The sequence below is a fragment of the Microcaecilia unicolor genome, chromosome 13, assembly GCF_901765095.1.
Source record: "Microcaecilia unicolor chromosome 13, aMicUni1.1, whole genome shotgun sequence".
Classification (NCBI taxonomy): Eukaryota; Metazoa; Chordata; class Amphibia; order Gymnophiona; family Siphonopidae; genus Microcaecilia; species Microcaecilia unicolor.
Genome location: NC_044043.1, coordinates 577,272 through 600,518, shown reverse-complemented (window position 1 = coordinate 600,518; position 23,247 = coordinate 577,272). Strand labels below are relative to the sequence as shown.

The window sequence follows — 23,247 nt, the reverse complement described above, 5'->3', positions numbered from 1 at the left end:
GCATGTATGTATGTATGCGTATGCATGTATGTGTATGTATGTGTATGTATGTATGCATGTATGTGTGTGCATGTGTGTATGCATGTATGTATATGTATGTATGTATGCATGTATGTATGTATGCATGTATGTATGCATGTATATGTATGCATGTATGCATGTATATATATGCATATGTATGCATGTATGCATGTATGTATGTATGTATGTATGCATGTATGTATGCATGTATATGTATGCATGTATGCATGTATATATATATGCATATGTATGCATGCATATGTATGCATGTATGTATGTATGTATATGCATGCATGTATGTATGTATATGTATGCATATGTATGTATATGTATGCATGTATGTATGTATGCATATGTATGTATGTATATGTATGCATGTATGTATGCATGTATGTATGCATGTATATGTATGTATGTATGCATGTATATGTATGCATGTATGCATGTATGCATGTATATGTATGCATGTATATGTATGCACATGTATGCATGTATGTATGTATATGTATATATATGTGTATATTCTTTAACAATTTTACAATAATTTCATGAATACATCTTGATTAGAAAAGATGACTAACAAGGAAAAAAAGGATTAATAATATAGTCTTATAATTTGCATCATATATGAAAGGAAAAAAAAAAGAAGAGAAAAATAAACTAATCAAGGTAAATAGGTTTACAATACAAGATTAAAATTTATATCAAACCTCCATTATATTATTCATCTATAGTCCACAACATAGGAGGCATATCAGTATATCTGAAGAATTCTTTCATTAGGAAAATAAAGGCTGAGAGGAAGTTACAGGAATTCCTAAATATTTCACGGAGTAGATGTAATAATTTGTCCTGATTGTACTGAAGGTAAAAAGGCTATTTTAGAGTCCAAAAAGACATTAAATTGCTTAGGATCAAAAAACACGTATTTTACAGAATTCAATTTTACAACACATTTGCACGTGAAATTTAACCAGAAAAGAAGACCCAACTGTTGTATCTTTGCGCGTAATTTAAGAAATTCTTTACAGCGTTTTTGGGTTGCTTTAGAGATATCCGGATACAAAAAAAGTTGTTCTCTTTATGCTAGTATTTTATAAAAACATAGGTGCCTCTCGGAAGCATAGCCAGGTTTTGATGTCAGGGGGAACAGACCTTTTGTAAAATAGGCGCCAGTGCGAAACTGAAAGGATGATCTACATAGATACCGTTTGATTCAAAATCGATATGGGGGAGCAGTTGCTCCCCTTGCACTCCACTTAACTATGCCTATGTCTCTATAAAGGCAATTTTATTTATTTATTTGTAGCATTTGTATCCCACATTTTCCCACCAATTTGCAGGCTCAATGTGGCTTACATTTGCCATAGTGGGTGTGTGCACTATGTTTTACCTCAAGGGGCATACACATGGGTGAGGCATGTGCATCTCCAACTTATGCACCCAACTTATAGAATAGAAAGTAGGGAAGAATGATGCAAACTGTAGCTACGTCATACCAGGTTTTAGATTAGGAATTATCACCCAAGGAGGGGATCGATAATCGCGTGCATTACATGGCACACTTAGGCACACCTTTTTTCACCTGCCATTGACCTGGCATAAATGGTCATGCCTATATTTTAAACATGCTAATATGGGTTTACACTAGTATTCTATAATGGTATAATGGCATCCAGATTGGTTCTCTCTGCATAGCATTGGGTCACCTAAATGGAGATGCCCTGTTTTATAGGATTAGGGGGATAGGGGGGATCATTCTATAGTTGCCAAAAATTGCAAGCACAAATTTGGGCACGTGTCCAATTTGCGCACACAATTTAATTGAATAATGAGCCTAATGGTGCCAACTGGCTTTTTAACAAGCAATTATTGGCACTGATTAGATTTAATTGGTACTTACACACACAAATTAAGGTCTAAATTTTAAGTGCAGCCCAAAAAAGGGGGCACAGAAATGGGAGGGTCATGGTTGTTTCGGGGCAGATCGGGGGGTGGTTTTACATTACCTGTGTAATTGGGGTACCACGTGTAAATTTAGGTACGGGCATTTGCACCATGTTTTTATTGGTGCAAATGACAAGACCTTTAAATTTTTGTGCAACTCCTTCGCCTCAGTGCTGTTCTATAAACCACGACTAACTTTAAGCACAGCTTATAGAATAGTGCTTTTTTTTCGGTGCCATATATAGAATCCCCCCCTCCCCTCCAATATGTCGTTATGAAATTGGGCCAAAGTTTAGTCTTGTCTTCTAAATCTAGGTGCTCTGTTGACCCCCAAAAGTAACATTTGCAGTAGCCTAGTGGTAAGATCAACATGCTGAGGAGCAGGAATACCAGGGTTCAAATCCTGCTGACCCTCTTGTGACTTCGGCCTGGTCACTTCACTCACCATTGCCTCAGGGTCAGACTTGAAGTATGAGAACACTGAGGACAGGGGAATGCGTACTGTGTCTGAATGTAACTTGCCTTGAGCTGCTAATGAAATGGTAAGAGCTAAATCCAAATAAATTAATTTAAAATTGAACCTGTCAACCTTAAATGTCTCTAATTTGCCCTTGATAAATGGTCAATGTGATAAGTAGGTTGGTAAGACTGTGCACATACAGAGAAAGAGGAAGTTCTGTTTCTAGGTACCTACAATGTAATTACAGGCTGTATGGATTACTAAAGAAGTTCATACAGACGACTTGAACTCGGTCAAGATATAAGACATTGAAATATAAATTTCTGTTAGAAAATAATGACAAAATATCCTGTTGCTTGGCAAAATTATGCTCTCTGTTCAGGCCATCTATTTTTACAATAGGGGATAATCAAAACTGATTATTTGTCATTGTCAAATCTCAATTGAATCAGGAGCAATTTGTTTCATTCAGAGCTACAATTGGAGATGAAAATGGATGTGAACTTTGCTATCCATTCACAAGGAATTCTTTATTACTTTTAAGTAGATGTCATTCCTGACAAAACCATGCAACATTCTTTGATTTAAAATGTGCTTAGTATTCAGAAAATAAATGCATAGATGGATAAAATAAACATAAATTCATTAAAATAAGCAAGGAAAGCAACCAAGCTCATCTTTTAATTTTCTATATGTTAACAGACAGATGTAGGGCTAGAAAACTAACACAGTCGAGCATGAACTGCTGAGGCTTATTGTGGAAAATTATTTACCTGCAGGAAGTAGTCTTCCTTTTGTTACAATCTTGTCTTTGAAGATGGATTCATTCCTTTAGAAGACAATATTTTTGCACAAAGGAATGTATACTAGTAATCTTGTTCCTGAAATGATTCCTTTTAATTGGACCAACATAGCGTTTATGCAAAAAGTTTCTTGAACGTAAGCTTTGGAGGCCCAATATGGTCCTACTCTAGATTTGAAATGCTCATCCTAACAAGTAGATCTTGGCCTCTAGGGGGGCACCAAAGTGTACAGCTGAGAGATGGACTAGGTGAATCAGTGGCACAAAGCTGTTAATAATCTGCAAGTTGGTTGAGTTTTGATGATGCTTTTCTTTGAGATTCATTTTAAGACAAAATCCCAGGCTCCCCCATCACTCCTTTGACTACCCATAGGTGATTGTTCCCATCCTGGCACAGTACACAAACAGTCTTTCTGCTCCCGTTCAGTCTGGCTCTGAGAATCAAAATGGTCACCATGATACTTAGCGGTAGCCTTACAGTATTACCCCTAGGGGTCAGCGTTCCATAGAAGGGATAATTGCCCATATATAGATGGCTGACCCCTAGCAGTAAGTCCCAGGGGTGATGGGGGGGGGGGGGGCTGCAGTGGTTGAGCACTGTTCCCTTTGAGTGGGAGGCCTCCACCTAATGTCCTGCCAGTACGGAGCATTGTTTCACTATCATATTTTCAACAGTGAGGGACAGGCAAGCTCTACTGGATTCTAGAGGACCTGGTTGTCCTTAGCAAATATCAATCCCCCCCCCCCCCCCCCCCAGCAGCAATACAGTTGAAGGACTCCCGCTGAGCATAGAGGGAAAGTATAGGTGAGATGAGAGATTCCTTTACAGGTTGTAAGCAGGGCTTTGAGTTGGAGAGTGTCTTATCTGAACAATGTACATAACTACATAAGTACATAAGTAATGCCATACTGGGAAAAGACCAAGGGTCCATCGAGCCCAGCATCCTGTCCACGACAGCGGCCAATCCAGGCCAAGGGCACCTGGCAAGCTTCCCAAACGTACAAACATTCTATACATGTTATTCCTGGAATTTTGGATTTTATGGGAGTTGGGCAGCTCATTGGCGAGAAGGAGGCACTTAGGAAAGCCTATTAGTGGGAAAATGGGGGCTTAGAGTCCTAAAAAGTGGCAGGATTCCATGATATTTAATCCCTAGGATAAGCAGTGATGGTGTTTGAGGATATCAAGGTGACAAAACAATACCTCGAGGTAGTGGCCACAGCCAGAAGGGTGATAGGCTGCATAGAGTGGGATTTAACTAATAGAAGAAAGGAGTTGCTGCCCCTGTACAATGCATCGGTGAGGCCCCACTTGGAATATTGCGTTCAGTTTTGGAGGCCGCATCTTACTAAGGATATAAAAAGACTGAAGTGGTTCAGAGAAGAGAGACAAAAATGGTGTGGGGTTTGCACCACAAGATGTTTGAGGAGAGACTTGAGGACCTGAAGATGTATACCCTGGAGGAAAGAAAATATGGGGGTGATATGATTGACATTCAAATATTTGAAAGACATAGAGACAAACCTTTTCCAGAGGAGGGAAGGTGGTAGAACTAGAGGATATGAATTTGGATTGCAGGGGGACTGACAAAGGAATAACATCAGGAAGTACTTTTTCATGGAGAAGGTGGTGGATACCTGTAGCCCTCCCATGGGAGGTGGTGGAGGTGAAAACGGTACAGAATTTTAAAATGCATGGGATAAACACAAACGAATCCCTGTACAGAAGACATGGAGCCAAACAAGCTTAGAGGTGATTAGATGGCAACACCAGTAATTGGGAAATGAAGCCAGTGCTGGATAGACTTCTACAGTCTGTGCCTGATCGTGGCTGGACTGATTCAGCTTGAGTAGATGGAGAACAAGGCCAGTGCCAGGCAGAATTTTACGGTCTGTGCCTCGATCGTGGCTGGAGAGATGGATGGGCTGGAGTGGGCTTCGATGAAGCTTAAGTAATTGGAGAATAAGGCTAGTGCCGTGCAGACATCTGTGGTTTCTGCCCTGAAAATGGCAAGGACAAATCAAGATCATGTAAGTATATGTAGTATTGCATCCTACTTTTTGCTATGAGTTTATCTTGGGCAGACTGGATGGACCATACAGGTCTTCATCTGCCACCATCTACTATGTTACATCAAAATATTAATATTTTATTTTGTTATAATATCAGATGGAGTTTTAAATGATTCTGCTGGATCCAATTTTTGTTCAGGTGGTTGTCTTTATAGCAGACTTGTCTAATCAGGTTTAAATTGAAACACTGCCTCATAAGAGGACTTTTAAATATAGTTGAATTGAGTATGTGGTCAAATGCTTGAAATATGTGTGATGTTAGATACGCTCTTGATACATAAATCCAGTTTTGGGTTCACATGAAGGCCTTCATAACTTCACCACTTTGCCAAATGTGTATTTCAAATGCACCACAACAGAAACCTCCCTCATTAGCCTTCACTCTCTCTCTTTGGGATGGGCCACCCTTGGCATCCCTGCACTCTGGTCCAGCATCTTCCTTCCTGTCCCTCCCCTGGTCCAGTAGCTTCCTTACCCCCACCACCAATGATTCCAGAAACAAAAAGCAGTATAAAGGTGTGGAGCTGCTGTCTAGGCCGCATCGCTGATCACTAGACTAGTCCCATTCCCGTCTGACATGAGTTTTCTGTTTCTAAGGGGTAGAATCATGAAAGCCATCAACAGTGGCTCTGTGCTTTTTTGATTTTTTTTTTTTTTGAAGGGGGGTTGGGGCAGGAAGTGGCTTGGTTGGCAGGGTGCTAATTAAGCTCTGCCACTGTGATGATGGGAGGGAGGCCCATAGGTGGTTAAAGCGGCATTGATTGTCCTGTGCTGTAAATGCAGGGAAGATGCAGTCCCTCTGCATTTACTCCACAGGTTTTGCTCTTACTGTATGTTAATTTTTTCTGTTAACTTGGAGTAAATGGAAAACCTACAGTATTTCAGTAAAAAAAGAGGTGATGGCCCTGTGGTCTTTGAACCTAAGCCTCCAACATAACTTGCACAGGTAACCTGTATATTCAAGTGAATTATGATGCTATCAGACTTGTGATAGTTTTTTGTTGTTTAACCTGAAGCTCGTGGTTTGTTTACAGTAAACAGAATGGGAGGGCAAGACAGTATGGTGACTTATCTTCTAAGTCAGACAAAGGAATAGCGTGATTAACAAGACTCTTCCAATGATACCAGTGATTTGAAGAGCAATCAGCGCAGTACAAAGCAGTATGCTTTTTTGATTGATAGTCTTTTTAAAGACTGCATCCTTCTGTTGTAATTGCATGAAGCACCGCTTCCCCGCTTTTGGACTCTATCATATATAGAAAGACTCCTAAGACAGGCACTTTAGCCGAAACACAGTGCGATGTGGAGTTATTTTTAACATAATTCATTTATGAAATAAAGTGTATATGACTTTCTCCATCTCCTTGGTATCTTTGGAATAGTCTCGTTGATCACGCTGCTCCTTTGTCTGACTTGGTACATTTGTAATAGATCCTCTTCCTCTTCCTCTTCCTCGGTGGTTGACCTCGACTTTATCTTCTACGACATTGAAAGCTACCCCTTAATACAGTTGGGCTGACTCTGTCTTAAGTGCTCTACTCCAGCTGGACAGTAGCTCAAGTATGGACAATAACTTAATGCATTTATTTATGATAATTTATTTACCACTTTTTAAAAAAAAATTCACCCATGGTGATGTACCGCAACTATAACCGGGACATAGGCAGAAAACAATACAACGTCAACATAATGTACAATGAAACATGTTAATAGACAGCATAGCGAGTAAGTGGAGGAGGAGCACATAGACAGATAAGAGAGAGTAACAGGAGTTTAGATAATAGTAACTAACATGAGGAAAAATTAATGTGCCATCAGAAAAGGCACCTTTTAAAATTATCTCAGCTAGACTACATGGCATTTTAACAAAGCTGCAACAAGCACTAATGCATACCTACCACAGCAAAAAATGGCATACTGTGGCGTCCGGTTGTCCACGCGCTAAAACAAATTAAATATTTTTGCTCAGGGGGCGTGTCTAGGGGGCGGAGAGTGGGTGTGGTCTGCCCTACCATGCGGTAACTGATTAGCACATGCTTGGCGCATGAGCCCTTACCACTTACATAATGGGTGGTGTTAAGGGCTCACACGCTAATCTGTTTTAATGGTCATGTGCTAATGGCAAAATTAGTGTGTGGCCAACTGCATTATGGGGTAGCTTTCAATGTCTTAGAAGATAAGTCGAGGTCAATCACCGAGGAGGAGGAGGATTTATTACGAATGTACCAAGTCAGATGACGGAGTAGCGTGATCAATGAGACTATTCCAATACTCTGGAATTCGTTTCTGGAGAATGTGGTGAAGGCGGTTAGCTTAGCAGAGTTTAAAAAAGGGTTAGATGGTTTCCTAAAGGACAAGTCCATAAACCACTACTAAATGGACTTGAGAAAAATCCACAATTCCAGGAATAACATGTATAGAATGTTTGTAGGTTTGGAGAGCTTGCCAGGTGCCCTTGGCCTGGACTGGCCGCTGTCGTGGACAGCATGCTGGGCTCGATGGACCCTTGGTCTTTTCCCAGTGTGGCATTACTTATGTACTTATGTAATGATACCAAGGAGATGGAGAAATAGGAATTTCGGCCATTTTACCCCAGTAGTAAAAATGGGTCTTAGCAAGCAGGAATGACCCATGTAAACCCTTACACTAAGGCCACTTTTTACCGCTGCTTGGTAAAAGGGCCCTTACATGTGGTAAACGAGTCCTCCTAAAGTATGCATAGCTGGTGTTAGTCCTTGTCTGTGTGACTAGCTAGTATTAGTTACTTCTTTCATTAGATGCTTGGGAGAAGAGGCAGGCTCTCAGCTGCTTCCTGAAGTGCACAAGGCGTTTCTGGGAGTGGTTACCTTCTTCTTTGCTAGTAAAGTTTTTCCTTTCACTTTTTTGTTGAACCTATGATAGCACAGTAGGCAGGCAGAAATTATGATCCTCATCTGTCATCTTCTGTGTTTGGTGGGAGAGGCGTGGAGACTATTGGAATGACATGTAAAAATAAACCTTGTTGGGATAGAGATTTGCAAAAAGAATAAAAGCAATGCCGTTGTCTTAGTCCCTGTTCCAGATTCATGTGGTGGAACCTGAGAATAAGTGTATTATTTCTGTGTTCCTCTTGTGACACTGGGTTTTGGTTTGCTTCAGTGGAGGCAGTAGTTTTATAGTCTTAGCTGCTAGAAATATTGTTAATATGTCAGTTACCTCCCTGTGGCATTCGAAGCCCTATTCTAAAACCACAAGACATTTTTGAAACGTCCAAAAATCCAATTTGCTTATGATTAATACTGGAACAGGTGCAACATGATTTTTGTGCCAAATCTGTTGTGAACAATATGCCTTGCAGGGCATATGCTGGAAAAAAATATTTGCAGATATGTCTTTTGTTATTACAATAAAGGGAATGAAGATTTAATGTGTTTTCTCTGCCTCAAGACACAGAGCTTCCGGCTACCATGTTACATAGAGAGCAGGGAGTCAAACCATTACATTCTTTGGTTTGGTTGCCATCTGGGTTTAGCTGCAAACGAAGTTCTGGTTTTAATAAGCTGCGTTAGGTGCTAATGATAGTCTAACACAGCAAAACGGGTCTAACCTGGGGCATGTTGAAGCATTGTGCATTAGTTTTGCCATTCGCGCACTAAGGAGCATATTCTATAAGTAGCGCCTAAAATCTTAACGAGCTTAGCGCAATTCTATAACTGTAGGCACCTGCAATTAGGCAGGCTTAAATGCAGGCACCTAAGTTAGGCGCAGTTTGGCTATATTCTGTATCAACGCACATAAATTTGGGAACACCCCATCTGTGCCCCCAAATATGTATGCGTGTTAAGATTTATTCACACATCGTTATAGAACATGAGATGCGTGTACATTCTAATTATTGCCAATTAGTGCTGATTGGTTATTGACCAATTAGCACTGATTGGCTCGTTACTCAGTGGGCGCATGTCCAACTTAACGCTGGTAACTTGTAGCACCATATATAGAATCTGGCCCTAAGCGCACAGTATTTATTGTATTTTTTGGGAGGAGGGTGTGTCAAGGACAGAGAATAGGCATGGATGTGCGAACCATCTAGCATACTGATGCCACTGGTGCGCTATTTTGCGCATCCATAATGCAGGAGCTGTTTTTAAAAAGGCCGTTTGCTAATGCTAACCTCAACACGTGGCCAGAAATTTTTTTTAAAGTAGGAGAAATCCCTTTTTGATGGCTGTGCTAGAAATGGGTTTAGCATGTGGGAAAGGGCAGTGCAAAGCAGGGGCATAGCTAGGTGGGGGCATGGGCCCCCACAGATTTAGCCCTGGCCCCCTCTACTCTTAACCCCTCCCCGCAACTTTCGACCCGCCGCGACAAGGTACCTTTGCTGGCGGGGGTCCCCAACCCCCGCCAGCCTTAGCCTTCTTCAGGACTCAGCACAGATCAGCGAACGCGCCGGAGACCAGCACTGAAGAAGACTAAGGCTGGCGGGGGTTGAGGACCCCCGCCAGCAAAGGTACCTTGGGGGCGGGGGGTCGATAGTGGCAGGGTAGGGTTGGCGGCTGGGGGAGGTGAGCTAAAATGTGCCCCCCCCACCTTGGGCTCTGGACCCCCCCCCCTCCTGCCGAGGTCTGGCTATGCCCCTGGTGAAAGAGAAGCTGTTTTAGTGGAACTTCATAAATAGGGCCCCTTAGTTTATTCAAACTTGATTAGCCAGCTTTCCTTAATACACGCCAAAACGGTGTACAATATCCAAGGCTTTTTTTTTTGTGCTGGTACGGCATAGTGACACCTTTTTTCTTTTTCTTTACAGACGGGCTGCAGTGGGGGACAAAGTAAGGAGAAGCGAGCAGGGGCTGCAATGCTCGGATGTATGCTGTTGGCTCTGATGATCCCCTACCCCTCTGATGTCAATTTCCTGTTCCAGGGCAGAGGACTGACAGAGCAGACAGCACACGGCCAAGCACTGTGGCCCCAGCCTGCTCCTCCTTGCTTTGTCCCTACTTGTTGCGAGAACCAGCAGTGGCCACGGGAGAGAGGCGGGAGATGTTGAATGGGGGGGGGGGGGGGGAAGAAATGATGGACAGGAGGGGAGATGCTGGATGGAAAAGGGGGTAGAAGGATGTATTTATTTATTGCATTTGTATCCCACATTTTCCCACCTATTTGCAGGCTCAATGTGGCTTACAGAGTTTGGTTATGACATAATCATTCCATGATATTAGACACAATTAGTGATGTACAAAGATTAGGTGAGGGAAGAGAAAAGGAAGGTGTTAGGCAGGATATAAGGTGGACTGTAATAACTGGGTGAGTTGGTGAGGTAGTTTTGTGAGGCTATGGGTTCTCTTTGAAGGCCTTGTTGAATAGATGTGTCTTCAGAGATTTGCGGAAGTTAGTTATTTCATCAATAGCTTTCAGGGCTGTAGGTAATGCATTCCACAGCTGCGTGCTCATGTAAGAGAAGGTGGTGATGTGAATCAGAAGAGGGGAGATGCTGGATGGAAGGATGGGGAGAGGGAGAGACCTGGAAGGATGTGGACAGAAAAAGGGAAAAGCTGGATGGAAGGATGGGGGGGGGGGGGGAGAGGGGAGACATGGAAGGATGGGGACTACAAAAGAGGAGACACTAGGCTAACAAAATGTTTGTTTTACAAAAAAATAACTAGTATTTAAAATGTCATGGATAATCTAAATTGCATGTTTGGTAGGAAATCCTGTTATGGTTATTAGTATTCCTCCTATATAAATACAGAACTCAGTTATAAAGTGTAAGCATACATCTTTCAAAAAGGAGGAAAAAACGCCTCCTCCTTTCCCCCCCACTCCCTACCATTAGAACTCGCTACCCTCCCGCCCTGCCCGCCACGGCAATACCCTATTCACCCTCATCCCTCCTTCCTAGCTCTTAACCTTCAACACTTCCTTCCTGCCATTTGAGCGAACCAGTTCCCTACCAATATTTGTAGTTTATATCTATATGGTTATTAGTATGGCAGCTTATTGGTGGAATTGGAATTTTATCTGTGTGACTACTGTGATATGATTTTATAGTACAACTACAGAGGTGATTTATCATTTACTGTATGCATTTTTCACAGTACACTGATTCTTTTAACACTATGATTGTGCAACTCATACTGGAAAATTTGCATTGTCTTCACAACTTGGTATTTATATCTTTTAAATGCTGTGTTTGTACTTTTAATGATTAAAAAATGTTTATGTAGCATGTGTTTCTATTCAGGGGAGCCAACTTTTCAAAATTATTGGGGGTGCTAAACAGAATAGAAATGACCTCTCCTTGGACACAATCAAAGAATTTGCTCAATATTGGGGGTGCTCAAGCACCCACAGAGCCGGCTCCAATGATTCACATTGTATGCTTTGATTTTGTTAGTTTTTGTGTATTCAGACCCCTGACGCAGGCACTTACTGAAACATGTGTCCAGTCTTTTGAATAAATTTGCTTCTTCCACATTCTGGCTCCACCTTGTTTGTTCCACAATCTTCTGTGTTGCTGTTTCTCTCTAATCTGAATATGGCCAGTAACCAGAACACTTCCAGTTTGGCACTAAAACCAGCTGGTTTCAGTTAAAACTCAGAGAGGTTATGTTAAAAATGTGACTGCCACAGGCTGAATATTGACTCCCAAGATTTTAAATGGCTCTTGAATTTCTGATCACAAGACTTAACCCAAAGTTCTACTGGCATTTCATTCCCCATTGGAGGAGCCAGAAATACAAAGGCCAACTTACGTCTAACTTCTAACCAACCACTGGTCACAAATAGAAGACAAAGCTGATGACATTCAAAAAATCTCAAAGGTCATTAAGGATTATAAGGAGTCAATAAAGAAGCAGATTAACAAGAGGACTTGTATTACTTAATGACTGATCACCCTGAAGTATATAGAAAGCCAGTGATAGTCCTCAAGAAGTGGGTTCAGTTCATCTGAGAATTTAAATATGCACATGATCAGGTCACTTGCAAAATAGGGTACACCAAGATAAGAGGATTCCTTGCATTATCCTTTTAGGGCCAATATAAGAATTACCCAAAGATGATGATATACACGACCTTGCAAGACCACAGGCATTCTTTCGTTATTGAGTTTCTTTTTCTCTGCTGATGGAATGTTCTGGAACTTTTGTTCTTTCTTGTAATTCGGCTTTTTTTTTTCTTTTCAGGGGGCCCACGCAGGTTCAGTGGCGCACAGTGGCATATGCAGAACATCATTAATGACTCTGTGGACAGCTCGGATGATGAATTCTTTGATGCACGAGGTTTGTTTCATATATACCTACTTTTTGATGATGCTTATTGGAGTTTATAGAAGGAATTGAATGGCATGTATCAAATGAGACATAAATGCAGAATAAAATGACATAAAACCTATACAGGAAATGCTAGATTAAATAAAGAAGACATGCAATTTGTATGGATGTTATTCCTGGACAACATTATCCCCTTCGTTTTATAACAGGTCACCTAATTTATCGTGCTTTTATAGTTTCTCAATGTTTGATATACCATTCTCAATAAACACGTCAGAGTGGTTTACAATCAATAGAAACATTGAAAAGGAAGGAAAAGAACTCCATACCAGATCATACTTTGCAGTCAATCATAATTTAGAACCAGGTAATAAACACATCCCACATCTAACAGTCACACACTCAACCAAGAAACACATTGGTTCACTCACAACATAAATTCCATGCCCACATTACTGTACGGAAACCTTCCTCCTTTGTCCTAAGATATTAGCAAACCAAAAGCCTGTGTGTAATAATGTGTTGGGTTCTAAATCTTTTATGATTGGGTCCCGCTCTAAGAGACTCTGGAAGAGCATACCAGAGAGTTGGTGCAATAAAGAAAAAAGTACTACAATGTGTACTAACAGCTAGCTACCGACAGTGGTGGTAGAGTGAGTTTAAGCGCCATTTGCAGGTTTACATGGATAGAATACTTGCATTCTCACTTATAAGTATACAGTTATATGTGTAACCTGGGTCTCACCCGGTTCTAACTCAAAACCTGGTCCACAAAAGAAATTCACTATTTCTCTTGCTTCAGATCTGTCTTCGCTTTCACGTGGGCCACACACCTCCTTTCCAGTCCACTTGCAGTCGAGCTGGGTTGGGTCAGTGGTTCAGAATAGCAATCCAGGGGTTTGGGAGACACTTTTACCATTCAGGGTTCCACTCAGCTCTTCAGTCCAGGAACCATGCTACACTCTAGAGCTTAACTCCTCAACTTTTATTGAACTTCTGCAACAAGCAGCTGGTAAATTAATAAATTGGCAACACATTAACTTAGTCAGTTTTTGTTGTTCTGTGGGGAACACCTATACCACTTGCTCCCCAGGTATATTTACAGGGACATGTCAGGACTATTTACATATAGACCAGAGCTGCCAAGGGGTCCTGATTTTTGAGAGGGAGACTTTAGTACATGCCCCCCATCTCCGTCCCACTCTACTCAGTTCAGGCACTTGAAAATGGAAAATAAGATGATACATTTTTATTGGACTAGCCTAATACCTTTTTCCATTAGCTTTCAGAGGCCAAAACCCTCCTGCCTCATGTCACGTCACTGCTGTTTTAGTATCCTCTACTGACTTGAGGAAAGAAGTGTTGGTCTCTAAAGACTAGTCAAAAATGTATTAAAATTAGTCTAATATAAATCCAATATAAAGGTATCATCTTATTTTCTATTTTGTGTTTTATTTGTATTTATTCATCTTTATTAACACAGCTACATTACTTTATCCTAAATTATTAATAAAATTATTTTCTCTACCTTTGCTGTCTGGCCATTTACTTTTTTCCAATTGTGTTAATACCATTCTCTTGTTTCTGCTTTCCTTCTTGTTAGGATTTCCTGTCCATTTGTCATTTTCTCCTTCCTGTTTCTTTGTTTTTTATTTTCAATTTATTTTTCTGCCTCTCTGTTCAGATTTAATTTATTCTTACTATCCAGTCTTTAATTTTCCTCTTTTTATTTCATCTACCTATGGCTTTTCATCTTTCCCTCACCCTTGTTCTCCACTATGCCCCTTGCTCTTCTTCTGCAGTCTTTAACTAACTCTATCCTCTCCCTCCTTCCATCCAGTATCTATCTATCTATCTATCTATCTATCTATCTATCTATCTATCTATCTATCTATCTATCTATCTATCTATCTAATCTATCTATCTTAATCCAGTATCTTCCCTCTTTCTCTATGCATCCCTCTGTCACAAAATGCCTAGCCACCCACCTGGGGTTACCCTGTGGCCACTCGGAGGGTCTATCCCCAGCACAGTTCAGATCTGCCTATACCTGCTGCCTATGCTCTACATCTAAACCCTTCTCCCACTGACTGGGTCACAATTGCCTCTGGGCGAGTCTCCCGCTCTCCAGTTATCACCAGTGATTTCTAGGTTACTGGAGAAACACTCCCAGTGGCCCCACAGTTCCCAGAAAGCACACACAGACACAACACACAAACTACCAGGATTCTTTATCAGTCCAGACAAACACGGCAAATAAACAATTATATTTAATCTCTTTAAAATATTGAACAGTAGAACAAAATAGTGCAAATAGCAAACAATAACAGGCAACTGAAATATGGGTCAATTATAACACTAACTAAACATTTGTTACTTCCTAAAAAGTACCTGGGAAGATTAGGACATATAATTCAACTATACTCAGCAGAGATCTAGCTCTGTTTTCTCCTAGGCTAAGACTGAAGCAACAGCCAGCAGCTGCTGGGTAATTTCAAACTTCAGGCCAATCAGAGCCCAGTCAACAAGTTTTAAAAGTATCCTGCTCATTGTACTGTAGATTCACTTCTTCACTAAGTGAAACTAAAAGAGGGTATGCACTTTTCTAAAACAGCTTTAACATAAAACATACACCACCTGCTGGCCAAACTAGAGAAATGCACTTCAAGAGTTAATAAAGGCAATTTTACAGCTTTAAAACATAGTTACATAGTAGATGACGGCAGAAAAAGACCTGCACGGTCCATCTAGTCTGCCCACGATAAACTCATATGTGTGTACCTTACCTTGATTTGTACCTGTCTTTTTCAGGGCACAGACCGTATAAGTCTGTCCAGCAGTATTTCCCGCCTCCCAACCACCAGTCCCGCCTCCCATCACCGGCTCTGGCACAGACCCCGTATAAGTCTGCCCTCCCCTATCCTAGCCTCTCAACCACCAACCCCTCTTCCCCCCGCCATCCAATTTCAGCTAAGCTTCTGTGGATCCATTCCTTCTGCACTGTTCTGTCACACCTTTCATCTAGCGTCTCACCCTCTTTCTCTATGCATCCTTCTATCCAGCATCTCCCCCGTCCCCATCTTCTCCAGCACTTTTCCATCCATGTCCCCTCTTTCTCTCCCCTCTTACATGGCATCTTCTTTCCTGGGCTGGCAGTTGCTGTTTCTCCCAATTATGAACAGCAATGGCTGTGGGAAAACAATGAATAGGAAATGCCAGTCCTCTGCCCCGGACTGGGAAGTTGATGTCACTGGGGACAGAGGGCCAGCAGAGCCAACAGTGCATGCCTAAAAGCTGTGGCCCCGTGCTTGCTGTTTGCTATTTTGCCACTGCTACTGCTCATCACCAGAAGCATCAGCGATGGTGCAGTGTCTCAGCACTGAGTGGGAGAATTTCCCGCTTTCGTGGGAGTGCGAGAGATGACCTGCCAAAGCGGGAGTCCTCCTGCTCAATGTGGGAGACTTGGCAGGGTCTGAGAAACAAGTGCTCCTGTCATGTCATGTCTATCCTGGGAGGCAGTGTTTAAAGCCCAAAGGCTGTTTTCTCCGGCGGGTTCACACCTCTCACTGTCTGGCCCTTCTCAAGCGATGATCCCTCTATTGATCCACTGTGGACCTGGGACTGAGCTTTCCCTGTCTCCAATCCCACTCCAGACTGGGACTCTCTGCCCACCTGTAGCATTTGTAATTCACCAGTTGCCACTTTGTGGAGTAGCCCCCTGCTTGTCAGCCAGAGGTTACACCTTCCAACAGGATTCCCCTCTCTCCTGATCTATTGGCAGGGGATTTTTAGACGGCCAAAAGACCATGTGCTTTTTCACATACAACAACTTCTATTAACTCCTAACTCCTTCCATAGTTGTCACTTACCCCAACATGGGCACTATCTTTCTGCATCTTATTCCATAAATCCTCCCATAGGCTGGGCTACCTCCCACCCAGGGACTTCCCAGTCACTCCCTCCAGTGACTCTGTCTACTAGGGCTCGCCAACCTAACCGGGAATTACATATGCATAAACGGAAGTAGCATGCCTACCTGCCATGTAGTCAGGGGTGTGCTGGTAAATTTTTAACAACAGGCTCTCTCTCCGGGCACAGCCGGCCCTGAAATTTGGGAGGGGGGGAATACATGCCTCTCTCTCCCCTCCCTTGTGCAGACATGCCGAGCCCCACCAGCCAATAAATGGACTGCCACCATTCTCTGCTGCTTGTTTCTGGCTCTGAGCAGCATGATGGAACCTTCTTGCGCTTGCATGAAAAGTCTCAGCCTGATGCTCAGAGTCAGAAACAAGGAGCAGGGAGCAGCAGCAGTCTATTTACTTGGCTGGTGGGGCCAGCATCACTGCCAGCAAAGTAAAAGAGAATTCAGGAGGGGGCCCAAGCCCACATTTTGGGAGTCAGTTGTTAAAGTAGCCATGGGGAGGCCTACTTTAACAACCGGCTCCCAAAATTCTTAACTTAACAAACGGCTCTCGCAAGCCCGTGAGAGCCCACTCCAGCACACCACTGCATGTAGTGATTACACACTAAAATGACTAAGGGGTCCTTTTACAAAGGTGCAGGAAAAAGCGGCCTTAGGAAACCCTTGTCACATGCGCTAAGGCCACTTTCTACCACAGTAATAAAATGGCCGATTTCCTTTTTTTTTTTTCTTAAATGAATGGCCTTACACTAATGTTCCCACTAGCGTGTGCTTATTAAAATGAATTAGCACATGAACACTTACCGCATCTCATTCTGGTCACCACATCTCAAAAAAGATATCGTGCAATTAGAAAAGGTGCAGAGAAGGGCGACGAAAATGATAAAGGGGATGGGACGACTTCCCTATGAGGAAAGGCTAAAGCGGCTAGGGCTCTTCAGCTTGGAGAAAAGGCGGCTGAGGGGGAGACATGATAGAGGTCTATAAAATAATGAGTGGCGTTGAACAGGTAGATGTGAAGCGTCTGTTCACGCTTTCCAAAAATACTAGGACTAGGGGGCATGCGATGAAGCTACAATGTAATAAATTTAAAACGAATTGGAGAAACTTTTTCTTCACTCAACGTGTAATTAAACTCTGGAATTTGTTGCCAGAGAATGTGGTAAAGGCAGTTAGCTTAGTGGAGTTTAAAAAATGTTTGGACAGTTTCCTAAAGAAAAAGTCCATAGACCGTTATTAAATGGACTTGGGGAAAATCCACTATTTCTGGGATAAGCAGTATAGAATGTTTTGTACTTTTTTGGGGTCTTTGCCAGGTATTTGTGACCTGGATTGGCCACAGTTGGAAACAGGATGCTGGGCTCGATGGACCTTTGGTCTTTCCCACTATGGCAATACTTATGTACTTATGTAGGCAGGAAGGGCTTCTGCGCTAATCATGTGATAACTGATCAGTGCTGGCACACCTGTTTTCCGCCCCCTCAACCTGTCCCCCTCTGCAATAAAACTGAAAATATTTTTAGCACGCAGTTTGCATGTGTTAATCTCAGACTTGACACAGAGCCTCCTGTGAAAAGTCCATTTAATCTGCCGTGATTGCATGCTAGTGCTTACTGCATAATTGCAAGGGGAACGTTCATGGGGGGAGCATTGGCGTGTCATAGGCGTGGCCAATATTTACTGTAATTTATGCACAGAAATACTGTATTTAGACGCACCAATTTATGTCGGCCGTAGACCTGGTATAAATGTGCCTGGCTCACACCCTGCAGAAATTTGACACCTAAATTTTGGCAACCTTTTATAGAATCGCCTCCTGTGTGCAATTTAGCCGGCCAGAAACGGCTCCTAGCTGATTGAATCACCTGCTCGGGACCAGTTAGTACTGCTGAAAAGAACCGGTCAGTGCCAAAATCAAAACCCACTATTTGGGGGGCATTTCTGGGGTGGAGACGGCACTCAACTGGTTAAGTGCCAATACTTGGTGCTTCCAGCCAGGTTAACCGCATAAATAGGACCATATAAGTCAGTCCTATCTTGGGGGGGGGGGGGTCTTTTATTAAACTGTGGTAGTGTTTTTAGTTGGCGGTAAATGCTAAGATGTCCATAGGTATGTAATGGGCATCTCGGCGTTTACTGCCAGCTGATTTATACAGCAAGCTTGAACTGCTATGGATTTACAGCCTGTCTCACTGACACAGACTACTATGGATTCTTTTGGATTCGTAATAAGTAAATGAAAACCTTTATTAGAGGAGCTAAATTCTACAATGATTAGGATATATACAATGATTAGCACATATACACACAATGATTAGCTGTATAAACAATCATTACATCACTGGTCTCTACATCTAAGCAATGCCAAGAGTTCTTAGACCAGGAAAAGAAGCAATACATACATTATACATACAACATCACTGGTCTCCATCATCCAGGCTCTTATCATCCAGCTAGGGGGGCCTGTTACAGCGAAAGCCAGGAGCTTTTTTTTTTAGACCAGGAACAGATCCTCTGCGCAGTCCGTACGTTACTCACAGATGAGCTCCCACTCTGCTGTGACAAGCTCTCCCTTTTTATTAGGCTCTATTCTCATGTTCAGAGCTAGGGAAAGTTTACAGAATGCTTCTAAGGAAAATTACAGAATGCTTCTCTGTTTAGGACTGTGGGAATGTGGTCACATGTTTTTCCAAGTCCAGGTGGCCAAGCTGGGCCAGGAAAAACAAGTGCCATCCTCCCCTTCACATACCAAATGTGTCTTATCTTCTGCATTCCAAGTTGTTTTCACACAATTAAGGTTAAACAACCATTTTTAAACAGAATTACTTCTAATCAACAATACAGACCCCTAGTGCACTGGTCGGTCCAGACAGGGTTGAAAAACAATCTTTAAAATTCACTTCCATTACACAAGCCAGCTCTGGAAACCTGGAAATTCAATGCTGGTGCCTGGAGATGGCCAGGCATAGAATTTCTCAGTTTAGTGCCAGCACATGTTGGCAAAACTGCTGATCACCACCAGCTGAATATCAGGCCCTAGATTTCCAAAATTATGCCCAAGTGCAATCTTCAACCCAGGAGCACCTCTATGGCACTTGAGCACATTTTATTTAAAATTTTTAATAAACTGCCTTTCAAATATATATGGAAATGCATGTATGTATACGGTGGGCAGCTTTCAAGGATGGCTTTTATGTGCGTGAGTGCCGTTGACAATTGCACTCATACTGAATTAAATGTGATGAAATTGAGGTGCATAGGAGGTGAAGAGTTGGGATGTGCTGTCATTTTTAAATAACAGGGCAATCACAAAAACATTTTTCATTTTGTATTGTTTCCCACCTGAAATGTCACAGAAAGCGAACATTTCATTTTTGCACTGAAATACAAAAGCAAAATGGAAAAAAAAAAAAAAAAGGGAAAACAAGGTAAAGAAATCAAAATAAAAGGTTTTCCTGTGCATGCTTTTATTGGAGAAACTGAAAATATACTGAAACTCCACTACAGCTGAGTAATAGATCTCATGTATATTCATTAGGAAAATCCTGAAAATCCAACCTGGCGAGGGCCAAGTTTGGACATCCCTGTTTTAAAGTGTACACAATATTTCGTAAGAGTACACACTATTTACAGCAAGGGTGGGGGGCATTTTGTTTTTCTCTTTTTCCCAGTCATTTTGTGTTTGAAACAAATGTACATATGCCTATTTCCATACAAATTCTAAACTATTGAAAAGGTGCACTCTTTGGGACCAAATTGATGCATATTTATTGGATTTTCTTTTGAACTGTAATCATGAATCACAAGCTGCAATATATGATGAATTGGATGGACCCAAGTATAAGTGAAAAGCATAATTTTCACCAGGAACAATGTCATCAAAAGGATTAATTTTGTGCTTACCATGGCAGTAATCAACACAGCATATCATTGTACATAAGTAATGCCACACTGGGAAAAGACCAAGGGTCCATCGAGCCCAGCATCCTGTCCACGACAGCGGCCAATCCAGGCCAAGGGCACCTGGCAAGCTTCCCAAACGTACAAACATTGTAATCTCTCAAACTTAAAATCGAGCGTGGTACCGGAAGATTGGAGGGTGGCCAATGTAACACCGATTTTTAAAAAAGGTTCCAGGGGAGATCCGGGAAATGATAGACCAGTGAGTCTGACATCGGTGCCAGGGAAAATGGTAGAGGCTATTATTAAAAACAAAATTACAGAGCACATCCAAGGACATAGCTTACTGAGACCAAGTCAGCATGGCTTTAGTGTGGGGAAATCTTGCCTGACCAATTTACTACAATTCTTTGAAGGAGTAAACAAACATGTGGACAAAGGGGAGCCGGTTGATATTGTGTATCTAGATTTTTAAAAGGTGTTTGACAAGGGTACCTCATGAAAGGCTACAGAGGAAATTGGAGGGTCATGGGATAGGAGGAAATGTCCTATTGTGGATTAAAAACTGGTTGAAGGATAGGAAACAGAGAGTGGGGTTAAATGGGCAGTATTCACAATGGAGAAGGGTAGTTAGTGGGGTTCCTCAGGGGTCTGTGTTAGGATTGCTGCTTTTTAATATATTTATAAATGATTTAGAGATGGGAGTAACTAGCGAGGTAAAAAATTTGCTTGTGACACAAAGTTATTGAAAGTCGTTAATTCGCAAGAGGATTGTGAAAAATTACAGAAGGACCTTATGAGACTGGGAGACTGGGCGGCTAAATGGCAGATGACATTTAATGTGAGCAAGTGCAAAGTGATGCATGTGGGAAAAAAGAACCCGAATTATTGCTACGTCATGCAAGGTTGCACGTTAGGAGTTACGGACCGAGAAAGAGATCTGGGTGTTATCGTTGATGATACACTGAACCTTCTGCTCAGTGTGCTGCTGCGGCTCGGAAAGCGAATAGAATGCTGGGTATTATTAGGAAAGGTATGGAAAACAGGTGTGAGGATGTTATAATGCCGTTGTATCGCTCCGTGGTGCGACCGCACCTTGAGTATTGTGTTCAATTCTGGTCGCCACATCTCAAGAAAGATATAGTAGAATTGGAAAAGGTGCAGCAAAGGGCGACTAAAATGATAGCGGGGATGGGACGACTTCCTTATGAAGAAAGACTAAGGAGGCTAGGGCTTTTCAGCTTGGAAAAGAGACGGCTGAGGGGGAGACATGATAGAGGTATATAAAATAATGAGTGGAGTGGAACAGGTCGATGTGAAGCGTCTGTTCACGCTTTCCAAAAATACTAGGACTAGGGGGCATGCGATGAAACTATAGTGTAGTAAATTTAAAACAAATCGAAGAAACTTTTTCTTCACCCAATGCATAATTAAACTCTGGAATTTGTTGCCGGAGAACGTGATGAAGGCGGTTAGCTTGGCAGAGTTTAAAAAGGGGTTAGACGGTTTCCTAAAGGACAAGTCCATAAACCACTACTAAATGGACTTGGGAAAAATCCACTATTCCAGGAATAACATGTATAGAATGTTTGTACATTTGGGAAGCTTGCCAGGTGCCCTTGGCCTGGATTGGCCGCTGTTGGGGTCAGGATGCTGGGCTCGATGGACCCTTGGTCTTTTCCCAGTGTGGCATTACTTATATGTACTTATGTACTGCTAGTAAATTAGTGGGAGTGGGGGAGGGTTTTGGAACCTTTTTCTGCTAAAACTTTCACTGTCGTGTTTAGCATAAACCAATGTATGTTCTAACTTTTGTGGGAGTCTGTCAATACGTAATCAGTCACAAACTCTGTCCCACAGCAACTTATTTCTTATATATTTTTTCATATCTGAAAACCTCAGCGGTGTAACTTGACAGTGAAAACTTTCAGTGCGGCAAGAATTACTCCACCAACCTCCTCATTGGTTAACAGATTCACTTTCTTCACTTTTGTTTTTAATAATATTTAAATATACTCATCTTAAAGCTGCATTTATATCGGTCAGAGATGGAGACCCAATGTCCTACATGAACATGTTTCGCCTACCACGGCTGTCTCAAGGACCATCCCCTGTAAATATAAAACCAGTGGACAAGACTGTTAGCATTATAAAACAACTATAAGAAGTCAATCCCAAATGCTAGAAAATTTGGCAATGTAGACAGAGAACTCCACAGGTAATCACAAATGTGATCAGGGATGAGAAATAAATAAGGAATAAGTTTTGTGAGAGTTCACGGAGAGCTCATATAGGCTGCACTTGCAGCCGAGTACAACTTCAGTGTGTCAGGCCGCCAATAAGCGGCTCACTTGAAAGCTCTATACATCATAAATTGCTCTCCTACAACAACTCACAAATAAAGCTGTGATTGGAAAAGTGCAACAACACAAAATTAGTGAAATTTTAAACTAAACACTTGGAAAGTAGAGTTCTCTGTCAACTTTGTACATCAGCAAAGTCCACAAGATGGAGGAAGAAGATGAACGTCTTCAAAAGCTTGTATGTAGAGTGAGGTTAATAAATATCCCCTCATTAACTCTGAATAACACTGGAAGTGAAGAAACCAACACGAGCAGACTTATCTGAACTTTGTTGCTCATTCACCGTGAGTTTCAAACATCCTACAGAAATTTCCGTTTCAAAAGGTCTTCTTCAGGAACATCAGTGTGTGAAGTGAAAATATCCTCCATCTTCAGTTTTTCCGGCGGAAGCGGAAATTCCTTAAAAAGGTAGTCCTACATCAATTACGTTTTTCAGAAGTTTGAAAGGTGACCAATGGCCTGTCAGAACATCGTATTCCATTCAATGCTATCATTTAGTCCATGTAGAA

The 23,247-nt window shown here is 41.8% G+C and overlaps 1 protein-coding gene across 1 annotated transcript in view; it reads left to right on the top strand.

Moving 5' to 3' along the window:
* Nucleotides 1–23,247, top strand: part of PITPNM3 (PITPNM family member 3) — a 724,998-nt gene that overhangs the window by 203,508 nt on the left and 498,243 nt on the right. The window contains exon 2 of the mRNA XM_030185997.1: nucleotides 12,467–12,562. Coding sequence (XP_030041857.1) covers nucleotides 12,467–12,562 — 96 coding nt within the window. The remainder of the gene's footprint in view (nucleotides 1–12,466; nucleotides 12,563–23,247) is intronic.